Source organism: Silene latifolia, chromosome 4, assembly GCF_048544455.1.
Source record: "Silene latifolia isolate original U9 population chromosome 4, ASM4854445v1, whole genome shotgun sequence".
Classification (NCBI taxonomy): Eukaryota; Viridiplantae; Streptophyta; class Magnoliopsida; order Caryophyllales; family Caryophyllaceae; genus Silene; species Silene latifolia.
In genome coordinates, this window is record NC_133529.1 from 12731191 (window position 1) to 12748430 (window position 17240).

The following is a 17240-nucleotide window of genomic DNA, read 5'->3' on the forward strand; positions in this document are numbered from 1 at the left end:
CACTTAGTCGCATTACAATAGAGGGGAGGGGGAATCGAACCTGAGACCTATTGTCCAGGATACCTCAGTCTTAACCACTAGACTAAGACATCATTGGTTGAATTTAGTATTATTGTATGAACATATTTTTACAACTTACACGAAATTAGGGTTTTACGATATCAGTTTATAAAAATATACATTAATATTTTTACTATGAAATCAGATCGTAGGATCGTAGAAACATAGAATCGTATTATGATCCTACCTTTAGAAATTTTCAAATTAGTAGGATCGTAAGATTCTACAATCATTATAGAATCGTAGGATCTAGGATCAGTCAAGCATTTTTGGGTTGTAAAATCGTAAAATCGTTGAATCGAATCGGGATTCTGACAACAATGATTTATTTAACTTGATTTAAATACCTCTTCTAAATAACAAATTTTAAACGTGTAAATTTCGGAATTTCGTTTCTCACGCAAATTTTTTACCGAGCTCAGTCCAGGTTTTGTAGAAGTAATAAACTACGGAGTACTAACATCCAAATTTAGAAATCACTGATTTTTTCTTTTTTGGTGCTGCGAAGAAGGACATACATCCCAGAAAAGGAAGAAACAGAAACAAAAAACAGAGCAACTAAAAAAGAGAAAACTACACTACAAAACCAAACAGAGCATCAGTAGGACTAAGCTCCAAACGGAACACGGCGCGGCCACGAAACTCCACCAATATCATTTTCCGCCAAGCGAAACAGTAGGTCAGGCACATCATCATAATCATAGCACACCAGTTGCTGTGATTGTGATACCCCTTGATTAGCGAGCCAATCCGCACACGAGTTGGCTTCCCTATAAACGTGCTACATCTTCACATTCCAAGGATTATCCCGAATGAAAGCTTGGCATATTTGGACCATGTGTGAGTGGACAGTCGGAAAATCAAAGGTTTTCTCCATTAAGGTTCGTATCACCTTGGAGTCCGTCTGAATAATTAATCGAGGAATACGAAGCTCAAGCGCCATGACTAACCCTCTTTTCAAAGCCATCAGTTCAGCTCGGGTTACTGTAGCCACTCCTAATCTTTCCGCAAAGGCTTTCATAACGCTTCCAGTTGAATCACTGATAAAATCATCATTAATAAGACTTTACTATTATGAATATGTTTCAATTTTAACTTCAATTTGTAATTTACCTACTACGAATCGACGGATCGGAGTATTACTCCACCTTATTACCGTAAACATCTTAACAAATTCTTAACAATTTTTTACTAATCATTAAAAACAACCGTAATATCAAAACAATTAATAAGAACTGACAAGTACAGAACAACTAACTAAATAGTTAAAATTTTATAAGCAACAAGTAATAATAATAATAAGAATCACTAGATTTCTTTTTTTTTTTTTTTTTTTTTTTTGGCAGCCGAAAAAGAAGATTCCTAATGTTCACTCATAATAGCTAGGCAAACTTCTTCATTTCGGAATAGGAAAACTTAATATTGGTAATTAAATGGCGATATAAAACTAGGCTCGTACGAAGTTACTTTAACAACCATGTCGTTGCCACCCGACACTTGGACGTTCTTGATCCGTTTGGTAATCGGGTCGTATGTTATAAGCTTCAATTCTTCACTTTCAAAAGGAGACTGTACATGATGTACCCAAACTTCTCCGGGTTTTACTCCAACAAGATTCACATACTCATAGTAATTTTGTATATCCAGTGACGGAATCTTACAAAGATACGTCCATGTTTCGAATTTTCCGTATTCTTTCATCACCCAAATATCGTAATACGAGTTTAAATTCTTTGTATCTTGAAGGACTATACCAAGTTGACGTTGTCCATCTAATGCACCCAACCCGAGTATCCGTTTATGTTTTTCTGCATGACCCGGTGCCTCCATCTCATTAAACGTCTCATTACTCGGGTCAAAGTAAATAATCCGCTTACGATCCCATAGATGGTCAAAATCGTCACATGGCTTGACCCAATGAGGCACTCCGCATACAACAGTTCCAATTCCTCGGAGTTCCAATGCAGGATCCCCTGGACTCCAATGAACCGTCTTAGACGTGTTGGTCGTAAAATTAATCAATTCGATACACGAGATATTTTCAAACCCGATCCTGAGCGTACCAATTACTACAAACATGCACTCATTAGTATAACTATTATAACAAAACCCAACCGCGTCAGGACTCGTTACCAAACCCGGTTCTCCACTGAAAACCAACCGTTCTTGCGTTACCGGGTTCCACAACATGTAATCAATGTCATTAAAATTAATCCCGACTAATCCGTTGTACGAGCCTAGCACCGAAGGCATCTTCGCCCCGGAATTTTTGCAATAAAGATACTCAAACTCGAACGGAGTTATTGATTCTTCTTTATTAGCACCATTACAACGAATAATATCAACGTCAAAAGTATCTTTATCATAAACGTACCTACTTACGATTGCATTGTCGCCAACAACACGATGCTTGTCACGGTCGAACTCGGGATCGTTGATTAACGTATGACATTCCTTGTTAATGAGCTTACAAGTTGTCAAGTCTAGTAATGATAACCTGTATAATATTTCTCGTAATATATCTTCGCCCACCATTTTTTTGATCAATGTATATAATTATATATACGGAGTAATATTTGTTGTCGTAGTGTTTTATGTTTTATGTGATGATCGATGTTGTATATATATAGGGAGTAATATACGTTGTACGTTGTCCTAAATAGGTTCGAATTAGTAGTTACGAATCCAATTTTGCTGATTTCTTTCCTAATTCAACTAAGTGTAGAACTTACCATAATATTTGCAAACTTGAGACGCAAGGTATGTCCCTTTTTTACAATTCCGAGTGATTTGATTAGTTTCCAACTAAAATTATGGGAATTTCAAAAATTTAGGAAATTATTAAATTACTATTTATTTTTATTTTTTTATTTTTATTTTTATTTTTTATTTTTTTTTTACTTTGCAACAGTTTTCAAAAAAAATAAGGAATCACCAAATTTAATATCTGTTTGTGTAATGTCTTGAGAAAATTTTCATATTTTGGTAACATCGTTAGGACTCAAATACTTGTAAATATCAAACATTTGCAGTGCCAATTGTTATGTAACTGGCGTGTTTGAAAGTCTTGATTGATGATAATGTTTGTCTAATAGGTTATATGGTTCTAGTGAATTGTATACATTTTTGTTCGAAAGCAAGATGATAAAGTTTGTGTCATGAGCTTTGAGCGAGCTTAGTCCATGGGTATTTCATTATGTTCTCGCGGTTCGTTCAAGAGATTATTCACTTGGGCTTTCACAAGGGTAACTTCTTTGAAAATTCTTAGGTCCTTCGAGAGTATCATTAATGTGTCCTCTCTAACCAATAAGAAATCTTCATCTCTATTTAAGAGTTATAAAATATAAAAGTAAATATAAGAAAAATATTAGCATAAAAGCTTTTTATTGATTAAAAACGACGCATTAATGATCCTTTTGAAAAACCTAAAAATTTTTCAACTTTTGTACTTTGATTATTTCCACAAGGTCGCAACTCGCAACCCTCACAAGCTAAGAATAGCTTCTTTAACTTTCACTTCTTTCTTATCATTTTTGAAGTGTTTTCGACTTGTGTCATTGAGGGTATCGTTTAGCAAGGAGCAGTCTTTTTGCCCTTTGTTGCAAAGTCCCCCTATTTTCAGGCCTAGACCGTCCAACACCTCCTTGTTGCAAAGTCGAGTCTTGTAATAATAATAATAATAATAACATATATTAAGTATTAACATATATTAACATGGTTGTATAGAATATCAAGGGCGTAATCGTATAAGAGTAAGATTATTGGTAGTCTTAAGACAAGATTTACTTAAGACTACCAATAATCTATTATAGTCTTGACAAAGTCTTAAGTTGGGTCTTGGAAATTTAAGACTCAAGTCACTGAACTTATCACTTTGTGTGAGTTTTGACCCCATTTTGAAGGGAAATATCCAATGAGCGAATCTCACGTGTCATTTTTTTTTGTAAAAAAAAAGAAGTGAAATGAAAAAGTAGAGTTTGAGGTGAGTCTGACAGATTGTTTAAGGTTTGAGGTGAGTCTGAGGCGAGCCTTTACAAACAAGAAATATAATAAAAGTTAGCGAAAAACTGATGTGACATAGTCTTAAAGACCTGGAAGAGTGTTAATGATAATCTTACCCTAAGCGGGACGGTGGGACTACTTGTAGGGGTGCTAACGAGCCGAGCCCGAGCTTGTCCTTGCTTGGCTTGTACTCAAGAACAAAAACTCGAGCTCGAGCTCGCGAGCTTGTAAAAAAAGTGCTCACTACCTGATACGAAAATGAATAAGGCAAGTGAAGTCGATGAGGAATCGGAACAAGGAACTGTATCCTACTTGGGTTCGAATACTACTCCAAGACTCGAGTCCTAATTCAGTTCATTGAAGATTACTTATTTCCATTACTATTATTATTAGGAATAAGAATAAGAGTTTCCTAAAAACTTTTATGGTTTTATTTAGTAAAGAATTATATTTCCTAGGTTTTGTTATTAGCAAATAAGGCAAATATGCTATAGTTGATTTCGTGTGAAGCAAGGCAATGGCCGGTTTCCTGCACTATAAATAGGAGTCGAATTCTTTGTTATTAATCATTGAATTTTAATAAAAACTCAGAATTTCCCGTTTGCATATTAGGTTGTAAACTTTGGTACGACGCGATCGTTCCGACTCCGTTATTACTTGACGCGTTTCAAGTAGTAATTTGATTGTGAGCTATAGGTCTAGCCAGCAATCCCCATTGAACGAACTATAGGTCTAGTTCGCTCAAATATCCTTTGGTTCTTTATCTTAATTCGTTCATCATCAAACAAAAATCGACCCTTAATTCGTTTTTCACTCAGGCGTGTGACTCTTAGTTCACAGGTTGCTTTCGCATCTATCGAAGATTGTTATATTTTCGTATCATTAGTAGTATCAGAGCCAGGTTAGAAATCCCAATTCAATGGCCGAATTCGACGATGAAACCCTACTAGCTCAAGTACGAGATTATCTACGCACTAGACCGACAAGACTCCGAACCGGTCTTAGACTGAAGCCCATAGACGAGTTCAAGGTCACAGAACTTCCGGAGTTCACAGGAGGCACCGACCCAGAAGACTACCTCGATTGGGAGCGCAAGATCGATCGAATGTTTGACTTTAAAGACTTGGAGGATGATAAACGGTGCAAGTATGTTATTCTCAAATTGAGTCGGGAAGCATCGTTATGGTATGAGAGTCTGAAATCAAAGAGAGCTCGAGAATGAAAGGCAAAGATTACATCTTGGGAATTTTTGAAACGGAAGCTAAAGAAGAGGTATGTACCTGCGACATATAAGCTTTCTTTGTATCGTAAAATTTCTGATTTGATGCAAGAAAAACTGAGTATTAGTGAGTACATTTATGAGTTTGAAAAATTGGCCTTAATGGGAGAAGTAGAGGAGAATGAGGAGCATAAGATGTCTCGGTTTTTGCGAGGGCTTAATCGAAACATTGCTAATGCTGTCGAGATGTACCCCTTTTCTGATTTCGATACTTTATGTGGGTTGTGCTTAAAGTTTGAGGCGCAAAGGAATAAGAGGTATGGTATGAGTGGCTCAAATAAGGGTGTAACTTGGTCTCAACCAGAAACTTCTGAGGCAAGTGGGTTAAATACCGTCACCAATTCAGGCCATAAGCCCGCTACAACAACCGTAGCTACTGCTGCTGCTACAAAAGCAAATGCACCGTCGAGGGAGCAAAGCTTAACCAAGGTCCGATGCTTCAAGTGTCAAGGGTTTGGACATTATCAAATGCTTGTCCTAACAAGCGAATTGTTACATTAAGAGAAGCGGTGGCTGTCCGTGATGACTTGCTAGTTAAGGAGGACGAGTCACTTGGTGGATTGTTTAATCTCAATGAAGTTGAGGAGGAAAAATTGGATGTCGTGGCTTATGAGGCACCGAACTACGATGTAAGCTTGGTAATTCGTACTTTGCAGGTCCAATCCGAACCAATAAGGCCTGAAATGGAACAACGAGATCAGCTATTCCATACAAAATGTCAAATAAATGATAGGTGGTTTAGTGTGATCATCGATGGTGCAGGGAGTTGTACTAACGCGGCTTCGAGTGAGATGGTTTCAAAATTGGCGTTGCAAACAACGGCTCATCCCGAGCCTTATGCTTTACATTGGCTAAATGACGGCAAGAAAGTGCAAGTCTCAAAACAGGTTCGTATTTGTTTCACCATGGGTTCTTATAAAGACGAGGTCTTATGCGATGTGGTTCGTTCTCTTAGGTAGACCTTGGCAATATGATCGGGACGTTACACACATGGGTCGGAGCAATGAGTATACACTGTTCTCTAAAGGAAAGAAGGTGGTGTTGAAGCCTATGCCTTCTCAGGCCATCCGAGCTATGTATTCTGGTCGTAAAAGGAGTCTGAGTCTCTCAATGTTGGCAATAGTGGAAAGACGTGAGGAACCGTGGATGGAAAACAACATTGGTTCGTCATTAAATTTCGACCTACCACCTATCTGGGACGAATATGGTGATGATGGGGCGTCTAGTGCTATGGCCAAGGAATCGTGTTATTTATACCATTCTGACCAGGAATTCGGAATGTTTGCTGACCCAATCACGCATAAAATCGATGCTAACAAGTTTCTTGTTCAACAATGTTGTTATTTAAATAAATTTCATGTTCTAAAATTAAAGCGGCTGCAAATGCGCAAATTTTTAGTTGTTCGATGAGCTTAATTGGCGATGTAGGTAGAGACAATGCGTCTATGGTTGTGCACGGAGGGAGGTGGGGTGGGTGGCACAAGGACACGCTAAAATCAAGTGAAAGGAACAAGATGCAGCCAAGTGACGAAGATGATTCGAGCTCGCCGCTTGCATACGTCTTTTTGTTTGCCTATTTGTTCGTCTTATTCGTATTTCATCCCGGTGAATTCCAACAACTAGAATTGAGGACAATTCCTTTAAAGGAGGAGGGGATGATACGAAAATGAATAAGGCAAGTGAAGTCGATGAGGAATCGGAACAAGGAACTGTATCCTACTTGGGTTCGAATACTACACTAAGACTCGAGTCCTAATTCAGTTCATTGAAGATTACTTATTTCCATTACTATTATTATTAGGAATAAGAATAAGGGGGTGTTTGGAATGGAATGGAATGGATTCTAATCATTCTAGTATTTGGCTGGGGTATTTTGGAATGGAGTTAGAATCCTGATGGATTCTCATTACACCCCAACCCCTTGGAATCCCATACCCACCTCCTTCCCATGGATTCAAACTCCATTCCTTCATGTTTATTTTTCTAATGAACCAAACATGTTTTGGAAGGTATGGAATTAGAACCCCATACTTTTATGGTTTCTCATTCCAATCCATTCCATTCCTAAGTAGTGAACCAAACGACCCCTAAGAGTTTCCTAAAAACTTTTATGGTTTTATTTAGTAAAGAATTATATTTCCTAGGTTTTGTTATTAGCAAATAAAGCAAATATGCCATAGTTGATTTCGTGTGAAGCAAGGCAAGGGCCGGTTTCCTGCACTATAAATAGGAGTCGAATTCTTTGTTATTAATCATTGAATTTTTAAAAAAACTTAGAATTTCCCGTTTGCATATTAGGTTGTAAACTTTGGTACGACGCGATCGTTCCGACTCCGTTATTACTTGACGCGTTTCAAGTAGTAATTTGATTGTGAGTTATAGGTCTAGCAAGCAATCCCCATTGACCGAACTATAGGTCTAGTTCGCTCAAATATCCTTTGGTTCTTTATCTTACTTCGTTCAACATCAAACAAAAATCGACCCTTAATTCGTTTTTCACTCAGGCGTGTGACTCTTAGTTCACAGGTTGCTTCCGCATCTATCGAAGATTGTTATGTTTTCGTATCACTACCAAGCTTGTGAGCTTTAACGCGAGCTCGAGCCAAATTCGAACTCAAATCGAGCCTATATATAATGGTTAATTTTCCAATATTTGCAATAACAAGACTCGAATGTTATACGTAAAAATATTTGGCCAATCAATGAGACGTTTGATATATATGTATGATACAAAAATATAATTATGATAAAATATTTTTGTAAAATATGAGTAATATCTTATCTAATCACACAACTTCGAGCCGCTCGCGAACTTTTTTAATCGAGCCAACGTTTGCTCGTCTTGACTCATTAAGCTCTCGAGCCGAGCCCGAACTCAAGCCAATCTACACAAATCGAGCTTTGACCGAACCAATCTCGAGTTGCTCGTAAGCTATCTCGTCTCATTATCAGTTTATCACCCTTAGGTAGGAGTATCAAAAAGGCAACCACAATATTTTACCCATATTCAGTTTTAACTAACGGTATCCCCCCCTCAAATCCCCTCAAATCCACGGCAACCAAAATAACAACCCCGACCACCACAATAAATCCCGTACCACCTCTACATCCTCGACACACGTTAGAAAAACCGATAATCGCTAAAATGCAACCACCACCACAATACTCCCCATACCACCACATAAAAACCCTAACACCCCACAAACGCGCAGTCTCCTGCGTAAAATTCTCCAACGACGGCGATCTCCTCGCTTCCGCATCTCTCGACAAAACCCTAGCCGTCTACTCCACCAAAACCCTAACCCTAATCTCTCTCCTAATCGGCCATAGCGATGGTGTTTCCGACCTCGCATGGTCCTCCGATTCACACTACATCGTCTCCGCTTCCGACGACAAAACCCTACGTATTTGGGACGCGCGTGATTGTACCTCCGTTAAAACTCTTCGCGGTCACAACGGCGTCGTTTTCTGTGTTAATTTCAATCAACAGAGTAATTTGATTGTTTCGGGTTCGTTTGATGAGACTGTTAGGGTTTGGGATGTTAAGAATGGGAAAACTGTTAGAGTAATTGAAGGACATGCGATGCCGGTAACTAGTGTTAGTTTTAATCCGGATGGTAGTTTGATTGTTTCGGGTTCGCATGATGGTACTTGTAAGATTTGGGATGCTGTTACTGGCGCTTGTTTGAAAGTTTTGATTGATGATAAAGTTGGGGTTTCTTTTGCTAAGTTTTCGCCGAATGGGAAATTTATTCTTGTTGCAATGTTGGATAATAGTCTGGTATACCGCCTTTTTAATCGTTGTTTAGTTTGTTTTTGCAGCTGGAAAACTCCGTTCCAATGAATTGTATACATTTTACGAAAATGAGTGATGTGAGGTGGATTTTGGAGAATGTATATGGTTCATTGTAATGAAGGGAAAGAATTGTGCATTTTTGTTCAATGATTGTTCTTGAGAAGTTTTTATATTTGTGTGTTATTGTAATTGAAGTGTTTGAGAGTTTTAGTTTTGTTATGTATTGCATTGCATTGCATTGCATTGTGGACAGCGGGAATTGGTTAGTAGAACACGGTTATTGGTATGTTTAAGGTTATGTGGATGAGCTTTGAGCTTAGTTTTTGGATATATCACTGTGAGCGTACTGAGCGAGCTTTTAGCTGCAGTTTATTGAAGTTTCGCCCTTTTGAGTTAGGGTGGTGTTTGTTTGAATCGCTAATTCTAATATGGCTATAGTTTTGGAAGTGAATTATGGAGCTTGATTGGTAGGATGATAAGTATGAACTAGTTTGCACTTACTTCCCGGTAAGTAGAAGAACCTCTGTGTCTGTCTAAACTTAGAGGAGGTTTTTTAAGTCACCGTTATTCTGTTCACAAAATACGGTTGGAGTGTATTTATTGATGAAGGATATGAGTTCCGTTTTGGAATTAGGTAGATGTTGTATTTGTTAAGCTTAAGCTATTAACTTTTGTTTTTTTTTTTTTTTTTTTTTTTTTTTTTTTTGACAGCAATATTAACTTTTGTTTTAGTGAAGGATGATTGATTGATTTCAGGCATTGTAATGAACTAGTGAGATACGCTTATTAAAACTTCTTTAGTTGGTCGATACAATTGTACTTTGTGTTTGAATAAGCAAGGTATAAATAAGATTCCGCAACTGGAAGTTGATCGCTCGTTGAATTGATGGAGTTCCTGCTAGAATGACATAGTCAGATCAACATTTTGCATTTATATTGTTCATCTGAGTCTTTTGATTAGTTATAAGCAGTTATACGCGGGAAAACTGATTAGGCGTGATACGCAGTTACCTCTGTACAGTTGGAACTTTTCGTTTTTGTACTTGTAATGTTTTCATTGTTTTTGCTCTGTCCGAGCTTCTTCAATCAACTTTGAAGCCATTGTGTTTTCATATTTTTTGTTCTCTTAGGGTGTGTTTGGATAGTAAAAGTGGAGGGAAAGGAAGGGGAGGGAGAAGGAGGGAAGAGAAAGGGATGAAAGGGAAGGGGAGGGAGAATGGAGGAGGTCATTTTCCCTCCAAATCTTGCCTTTGTTGGAGAGGAAATAATTTGGCTTGGAGGGGGGAAGTGGAGAGATTCATTTTCCCTCCCCTCAAAATCCCTCCACCTCCATTTTGCTAACCAAACAAAGGATTTATCATCCCTTCCTTTCTCTCCCCTCTCTTTCCCTCCGAATCCTCCTATCCAAACAGACCCTTAATGTGTCTTTTCTCTGTTCTGATGTTGATGCTTTTGGCTGCAGAAACTCTCAAACTACTTGACTGGCAAATTCTTGAAAGTTTATCAGGGTCACGTCAACAAGGTATATTGTATAACCCCGACTTTCTCGGTGACAAATGGAAAGTACATTGTGAGCGGATCAGAAGATCACTGTGTATACCTGTGGGATCTTCAGGGCAAGAACATGATTCAGAAACTCGAAGGTCATACTGACACCGTGATTTCTGTCACTTGTCATCCTAAACGAAACATGATTGCTTCAGCTGGCCTGGATAATGATAGAACCGTGAGGATTTGGATACAAGATGCATGATTTGTCAACTAAGACATTACTTGTTCTCGATTTTAGGTGTATATTAGTAATGTACAAGCTGAAATTTTTCTAATCCGAGTTGAAAGAATGCATACTGTTATAGTGTTATATATATATATGGAGGAGTTTTTAATTACTCATTATGTTGGCCTAATGCAAAACCAATTTCAGGTTGTGGCAACCAATATGGGTTCTGAGACGAAATCACAAACCAAAATTTCTGAAATGAAGTCGCAAACCAAAATTTAATACGATGCTTCTGATGAGAGTTTTATTGTATCGAAATCATGACATATACTTCAATACAAACATAACTAAAATTTCATCAAAATTAACATATGAATTTGAAATAATTCGAGTTTAATCATCAAATAAGGCCCTGCCTGGATAGATCAGTGTATGTCTTCTTATTATAAACATTACCCTCACTGTCTTCAAATTCCTCATAGACCTCAGGTAGCCATTTACTCGACTGCCGCCTCTGCTTAATCTCCTCCCACAACTTCTTTGCTTCTTCAATCGATGTGATTTCATGGAAGCTCTTGGTGTTAGGTATACCAAGACATCGCATACCGTGCTGGTGACGTGACTCCTTGAAGTGCATCTCAAACTCTCTCCGGCCACAGTAAGTATGATCCCCACATATCTCACAGTTGAACTTCTGCCCTAATCCATGGAGCTTGTATAGCCAATATGGTATCGGCTTCCCATCAAACCCTAATGGTAACTTCAGCGGGTTGGACACCGCTTCCTCTTCCTCCTCTTCACCACCCTCGTCATCCCGACTTGAATCCTCATAATACTCATCCTCAAGCTTTCGTTCATTCGAACTCATTCCTTGCCTGTTCACAACATGTTCTCGGGTTCGTTCAATAGTCTCTTTCAATATCTCACATAGCTTCTTCACTTTAGCTTCCACAAGGGCAGTTTCTTTAACTCTCTCTTCCTTCTTATCGTTCCTGAAGTGTTTTCGACTCATGTCGTCGAGATTAGCATCTTTAGCAAGAAACACTCTTTCCGCTCTTTGCTGCAAAGTCCCTCCTGACTTCAGCCCTAAACAATCCAACACCTCCTTCAGCTTTTCCGGTCCCAACTCCATCAAACCCTCCACCGTGTCATACTGATCAAGCTCGAACCCATCCCTAGGCCGCTTCTTTGCGCACCTCTCCTCCAACTCCGTCTCCAAATTCTTGAACACCCTATCCAAGAAAATCAACGGGTGTGCGCGGTCCATGAACGAAACCAAGTACTCAAGTATTCCTGCAATGTACTCCTGATACTCTTTCTTAGATTTCAGCCTTGCAGGGATCATATCTTCATCATCAACTGCAGGAAATTTGCTTAAATACTCAATATACGTAACGGTAACGCGTTTGCCAAATTCAGAGTTAATATAGTTATTATAATGTTGGTGTAAATCTAAATACCTTCCAAAACATTCTTCACCACTGAACGGAATTACGAGTGTGTCGAATACAGCAAGCATACTCTCAATATCCTCTCCATCACGTACAACCCGCGAACCTGTTACCTTGTTTTGCAGTCTCGAATGCACCAGGGAAGTCATGTTTTTGCTGTTTTTGATGATTGCTTATTACGCTGCAGAGAAATTTTAATTGTTTTTTCTTGCTGTTGTTTGGTGGAAGGGTTGCTTTATATATAGATATAGCTATGACGGTTTAAGTTGATCTTTAATCCTGTTCTTTTGGAAAGATTTCCTAAATTCTAATCCTAATCTCATATAAATTCTAAATTGACTTTTAATATTATGCGCCTAGTCAACGGCAGTCTGTTAGGTTGTTTGCTAAACACTCCTAAATTATTTTGTACCAATAAAAAAATTATCGACTATAAGTCTACGACAACAAAGCCCTAATCCAAAATTGATATGGGGACGGGCAACATGAATTATCATCATACGAACCATATGGCATGAGAAACAATGCGGAAAAAAAAAATTATCGATTATATTGGCTTAACAACTACGGAGTACATTTACAATGTGTACTTAACTTGCAAATCCAGATCATTTTTACTCTAATGTCTGCTTTTCAGTGACGGAATCATGATTAGATGTAATAGAGGGATAAATAATAGACTGAAAATTTTCTGCTTTTCACTACAGCTTTGTGCAGAATATGTATCCATACTTGAGTGTTACTCGAATCTGTAATTCAAAAACAATAGAAGGCGCAAACAACAATCATTAAATAGAAACTGATGCATATTGAAACTTGATACAATGATACTGCTCTTACACAGAACTGGAAGATAGTCAAATGAAGCACATCTTGATGATACCAATGTTAGGCTGCTCGCACCTTGCACGGTTGCACCTTGTCACTAAGGGCCTTCATTGCCACGGTTCCCACGCCTGTTAAATCCAAAAGCCATACTGTTTCAGTTTCAAATCTACAGATAACATCCCTCGGGATAATCATATAAAATGACCATCTCTTCACATATTAACGTACTGAATGTCTGAATCCTTCAGTACTGCTTGATGGCTGACGCTTTATAACAAGTTGATACAATCCCCCACTTTGATTCAAATATCCAAGAACTTTTACTCAGCTTCCATTTTCTTTTCTTTTTTGACATAGTGTCTCTTTAACAAGCTTTGCCGTTTATAGTCTCCACCCATCCATACACACCTCAGCCATTGACAAGCTGGCAAGCAAGCTACAACTACCTCACTCCAAATCAAAAAGCAATAAGGTAAAACTCAAACATTCTACACTCTCCACAAATCACACCACAAGGCCATCATAATATCCATTAGAAATCATTATATAGTCTCCACGTTCAAAAATCCCGACCCAGAAGCTCAAAAAAGGAAACAACCAAAAACATAAGTAAGAGAGATCATAGTTATACGAATTCACATGCTAATATTTTAACAAAGAAGCTAATTCGTAGAAGACGAGCTATAGAAGTTGGAAAACGAGCACACAACATGAACAGGAAGTCAAGTAATTCCTAAAGAACCAGAATTGAAGACAGCAACCAGAGGGGCTCTGGCTTCCAATATTTCTATACAATTAACAAAACAATGACCATGACAACGTGAAGACTGCACACGCAGAAAACAAACCATGAGGAATGTCGTTTCAATGATAAGTCAAGCATACAATGTCATTAACCAACTACAGCTATAAAACACATTCGATAATTTTTTTCAGTGCAGCTTAGGGAAGAGAGAAAAAAGTTTGACCAACCTTGCTACTTTGGTAAACATGACTAATACCCTAGAGGGCTTGGCATCGCTGATGCCTCGAAATGGCGTCAATGTTGGAATAACCCTTGTTGCTTCGATAAAGTTCAAGAAGACCTGGTACATTCTCCTTAAAAGGTTCAATAAGTGTCTTTAAGAACTGCTTCTCATTTTTAAGGATGGCAGTATAAAAGTTGTAATCTAACAAACCCTTCTCCTTCAAAACCATCAAAACCCGATGCCTAGGCGCCAGTCGCTTCTCGATGCTACAACCCAACATCACAGAACGCGTAACTAAGTAATCAGGCTTGTAACCCAGCTCAGTCATCAAAAAACCCAACTTTTTCCTGATATTTTCTTCAGATATTCCAAAAATGCGAGGATTTCTCCTCATTAATTCAGATACTTGATGGTCAGTCCATCCAAAGCTTTTAAACACCTGATATCTCGATTCGATTCTCTTCTTACCAGAACTACACAAACGCATGCCGTATATAAACATCTTAGAATCTCGAGGAATTCCTAATTCCTCTACAACCCTAACCACTATATTTCGGAAAGACTCGGTATTCCTGAAATAGGATCGGGGATACTGAAGCATGCCATTCCGAATACGATTAATATCAACACCATACTCATTATTCAAGAATGCAATATTTGCATTAAGCGTTCCCAAATCAGATGGTCCCAGGGTAAAAGGGTATTTTTTAAAAAACTTGATTAGGTTTTCATTACTGCCCAAAATTGCCCTGAGATCACGAATAATAGGAACCATATCTCTTGATACAATTTGAGGAGTCGACAAAATAACAGAAACTAAATTAGAGTTGGAAAAACCATGATCTTGGAAAAGTTGAAATTTGGGTTTTAGGGTTTGGTCAACATTAGCAGCCAAGATTTGAGGGTAAGAAGATACAACCTTTTTGATATGGGTATCATCAAAATCATGTTGTTTTAAGAAATCAATAACAGAATTAGCATTATTACAGAAATTGGAGTAGTTAGGGTTCTTGGTGGTAGGAGGTTTGGTAGAAGTGGATTGAGCTTGTTCACGAGAGAAACCCAGATGATTAATTAAATAATTAGTGTAAGATTGATTTGGGGATTTAGGGATTTGATTAGAGGATGGTTTGGTTGAGTAGAGAAGATGATATTGAAAATTATTATGCAGATAATAATACAAAACTTGAACGCTGCTGCTACATTTGCAACGAATACTCAGCATCTCGTTTTCTTTGTTATTCAACTGAAACTCAAAACTCAATAAGACGAGAGAAAGAGTAGTTACCACTGGTGTAGACAGAAGCAAGAAGTTGAGAGGAGAATCCCACAGCAAACCCTAAATCAACGGGGCGATGATATAACAATTAACAAGCAATTCCAGCATTAGTATGAGTAAAGAAACGAGAAATAGGTTGAACACAAAGTTGGCAAATGCACCAACCCGATATCCGAACTCAAGACCCGAAATTCGAATTGATCCAACCTGAATGTTTATTGTTACAACGGATTATTATCCATGAAAAGCTTGATAAAAATTGATCTGAGGTGGGTTTTAGACGGTCACCAACAATTGCAATGATCTATCCCATCACGATGAAATATCAAAGATTACCCGGGCTTGTCGGCCAAGGTTATAGACTCGTTGAATACATCGGTGTAATGCGCATGCGTCCCATAACATCTAAGGGCATTATAGACGTGCTATTGTCTCAAACTTCCGTGGCTTGGAAGGCTATAGTCCCTTTAAGAAGCTAGTTGCGAAGGAGGTCCCCTGCATAGCTAGTTAGGAGGCTGAGGTCTCGTTCGTTAATTCGTTATCGGAATTAACTAGACAAATCGTTCCACCAACTAAGAACGGCCATGCACCACCACCCATAGAATTAAGAAATAGCTCTCTGTTAGTCCTTACTATGTCTGGACCTAGTAAGTCGCAGGCTCCACTCCTGGTGGTGCCCTTCCGTCAATTCCTTTAAGTTCCAGGCTTGCTGCGACCATACTCCCCCCCACACCCCGAACCCATGCTTTTCGGATTGTTTGATCTAATCATTCGCCCATTCAAGAGTTGTTGCTCAAGATGAACGACTATCGGTATACGTTGACCACATATTTGCTCGGGTGGCTCATGTGTGCGGTTGTTGATTGCGGGATGCTACTGGTTGATCTTGCCAGTAGTCATATGCTTGTCTCAAATATTAAGTCATGTCTATGTATAAACTAATTCAGACTCTGAACATTAAATCAGTTATAGTTTGTTTGATGGTACCTGCTACTCGGATAACCGTCGTAATTCTAGAGCTAATACGTGCAACATCGTCCACTTATGGAAGGGATGCATTTATTAGATAAAAGATCAACGCGGGCTTTGCCTGTTACTCTGATGATTCATGATAACTCGACGGATCGCACGGTCTTTGCGCTAGCGACGCATCATTCAAATTTTTGCCCTATCAATTTTCGATGGTAGGATAATGGCTTACCATGGTGGTGACGAGTGACGGGTGACGGAGAATTAGGGTTCAATTTCGGAGAGGGGGCCTGAGAAACGGCTACGACACCCAATGGAGGCAACAGGCGCGCAAATTATCTAATCCTAATACGAGGAGGTAGTGACAATAAATAACAATACCAGACTCTCTTTCCATTGTTGATTGCTAGCCCCACATCGTTCCACTAAAGCACCCGCAAATGCTCACGTGCTAAATGGGTAGAGGGAGTTGAGTAGTTTTTAATTAAGGGACCCTTCACTGAAATAGAATGACCATCTGATATTTCAGAACAACAATCAACGATAACAACATTACCCTTGTGCCTCTAGGGCTCCAGGAAATTACGGGGTACCGTCTGATATGTCGCTCGGAAAAAAGAAATTACATAAAAGGTGTACAAAAATGGATCCTGAAGGTAAATGCCAGTGTTATTTTGTTTAAAAAAGAATGAATTCCAAGTTTTGCGTACAAGGCCTCCGTGAAGGAACTTAGAGCATCGACAACAATGAGCATTACACTGCGCTAAAAGCTGAGGAAGAGAAAAAATGGGGTTCCAATGGTGAGCATATATCCTCATGTTAGTGAGGATGAAAGCATGCAGCGAGAAATCGAGGAAACAAACGCTGCGTGTCATGATATCCTTTTTA

The 17240-nt window shown here is 38.6% G+C and overlaps 3 protein-coding genes across 11 annotated transcripts; 1 reads left to right on the forward strand and 2 right to left on the reverse strand.

The window, feature by feature from the left end:
• Positions 1-667: 667 nt before the first annotated feature.
• LOC141651079 (F-box protein CPR1-like) lies at positions 668-2595 on the reverse strand. Its single transcript, XM_074458804.1, has 3 exons — positions 1520-2595; positions 953-1100; positions 668-841 (listed from the first exon to the last, which is right to left on the reverse strand). Exons 1-3 carry the CDS (start codon positions 2593-2595, stop codon positions 668-670), a joined length of 1398 nt encoding a protein of 465 aa, XP_074314905.1.
• A 5788-nt stretch (positions 2596-8383) lies between these two features.
• Positions 8384-11024, forward strand: LOC141652992 (uncharacterized). Its single transcript, XM_074460636.1, has 2 exons — positions 8384-9122; positions 10600-11024. The coding sequence occupies exons 1-2, from the start codon at positions 8487-8489 to the stop codon at positions 10888-10890; spliced, it is 927 nt and encodes a 308-aa protein (XP_074316737.1). The 5' UTR covers positions 8384-8486; the 3' UTR covers positions 10891-11024.
• A 135-nt stretch (positions 11025-11159) lies between these two features.
• LOC141652991 (splicing factor SF3a60 homolog) lies at positions 11160-15553 on the reverse strand. Of its 9 annotated transcripts, XM_074460634.1 has the most exons (5): positions 15393-15491; positions 14127-14577; positions 13149-13264; positions 12318-12464; positions 11173-12216 (listed from the first exon to the last, which is right to left on the reverse strand). In XM_074460634.1, exon 5 carries the CDS (start codon positions 12200-12202, stop codon positions 11258-11260), a length of 945 nt encoding a protein of 314 aa, XP_074316735.1. In that variant the 5' UTR covers positions 12203-12216; positions 12318-12464; positions 13149-13264; positions 14127-14577; positions 15393-15491; the 3' UTR covers positions 11173-11257. The 9 variants fall into 9 exon arrangements, 6 of the variants coding, with proteins under 6 accessions (XP_074316732.1, XP_074316735.1, XP_074316731.1 ...); XM_074460630.1 differs by having other exon boundaries at positions 12318-13264; positions 14109-14577; positions 15393-15553; XM_074460635.1 differs by having other exon boundaries at positions 14127-15491.
• Between the last annotated feature and the right edge of the window lie 1687 nt (positions 15554-17240).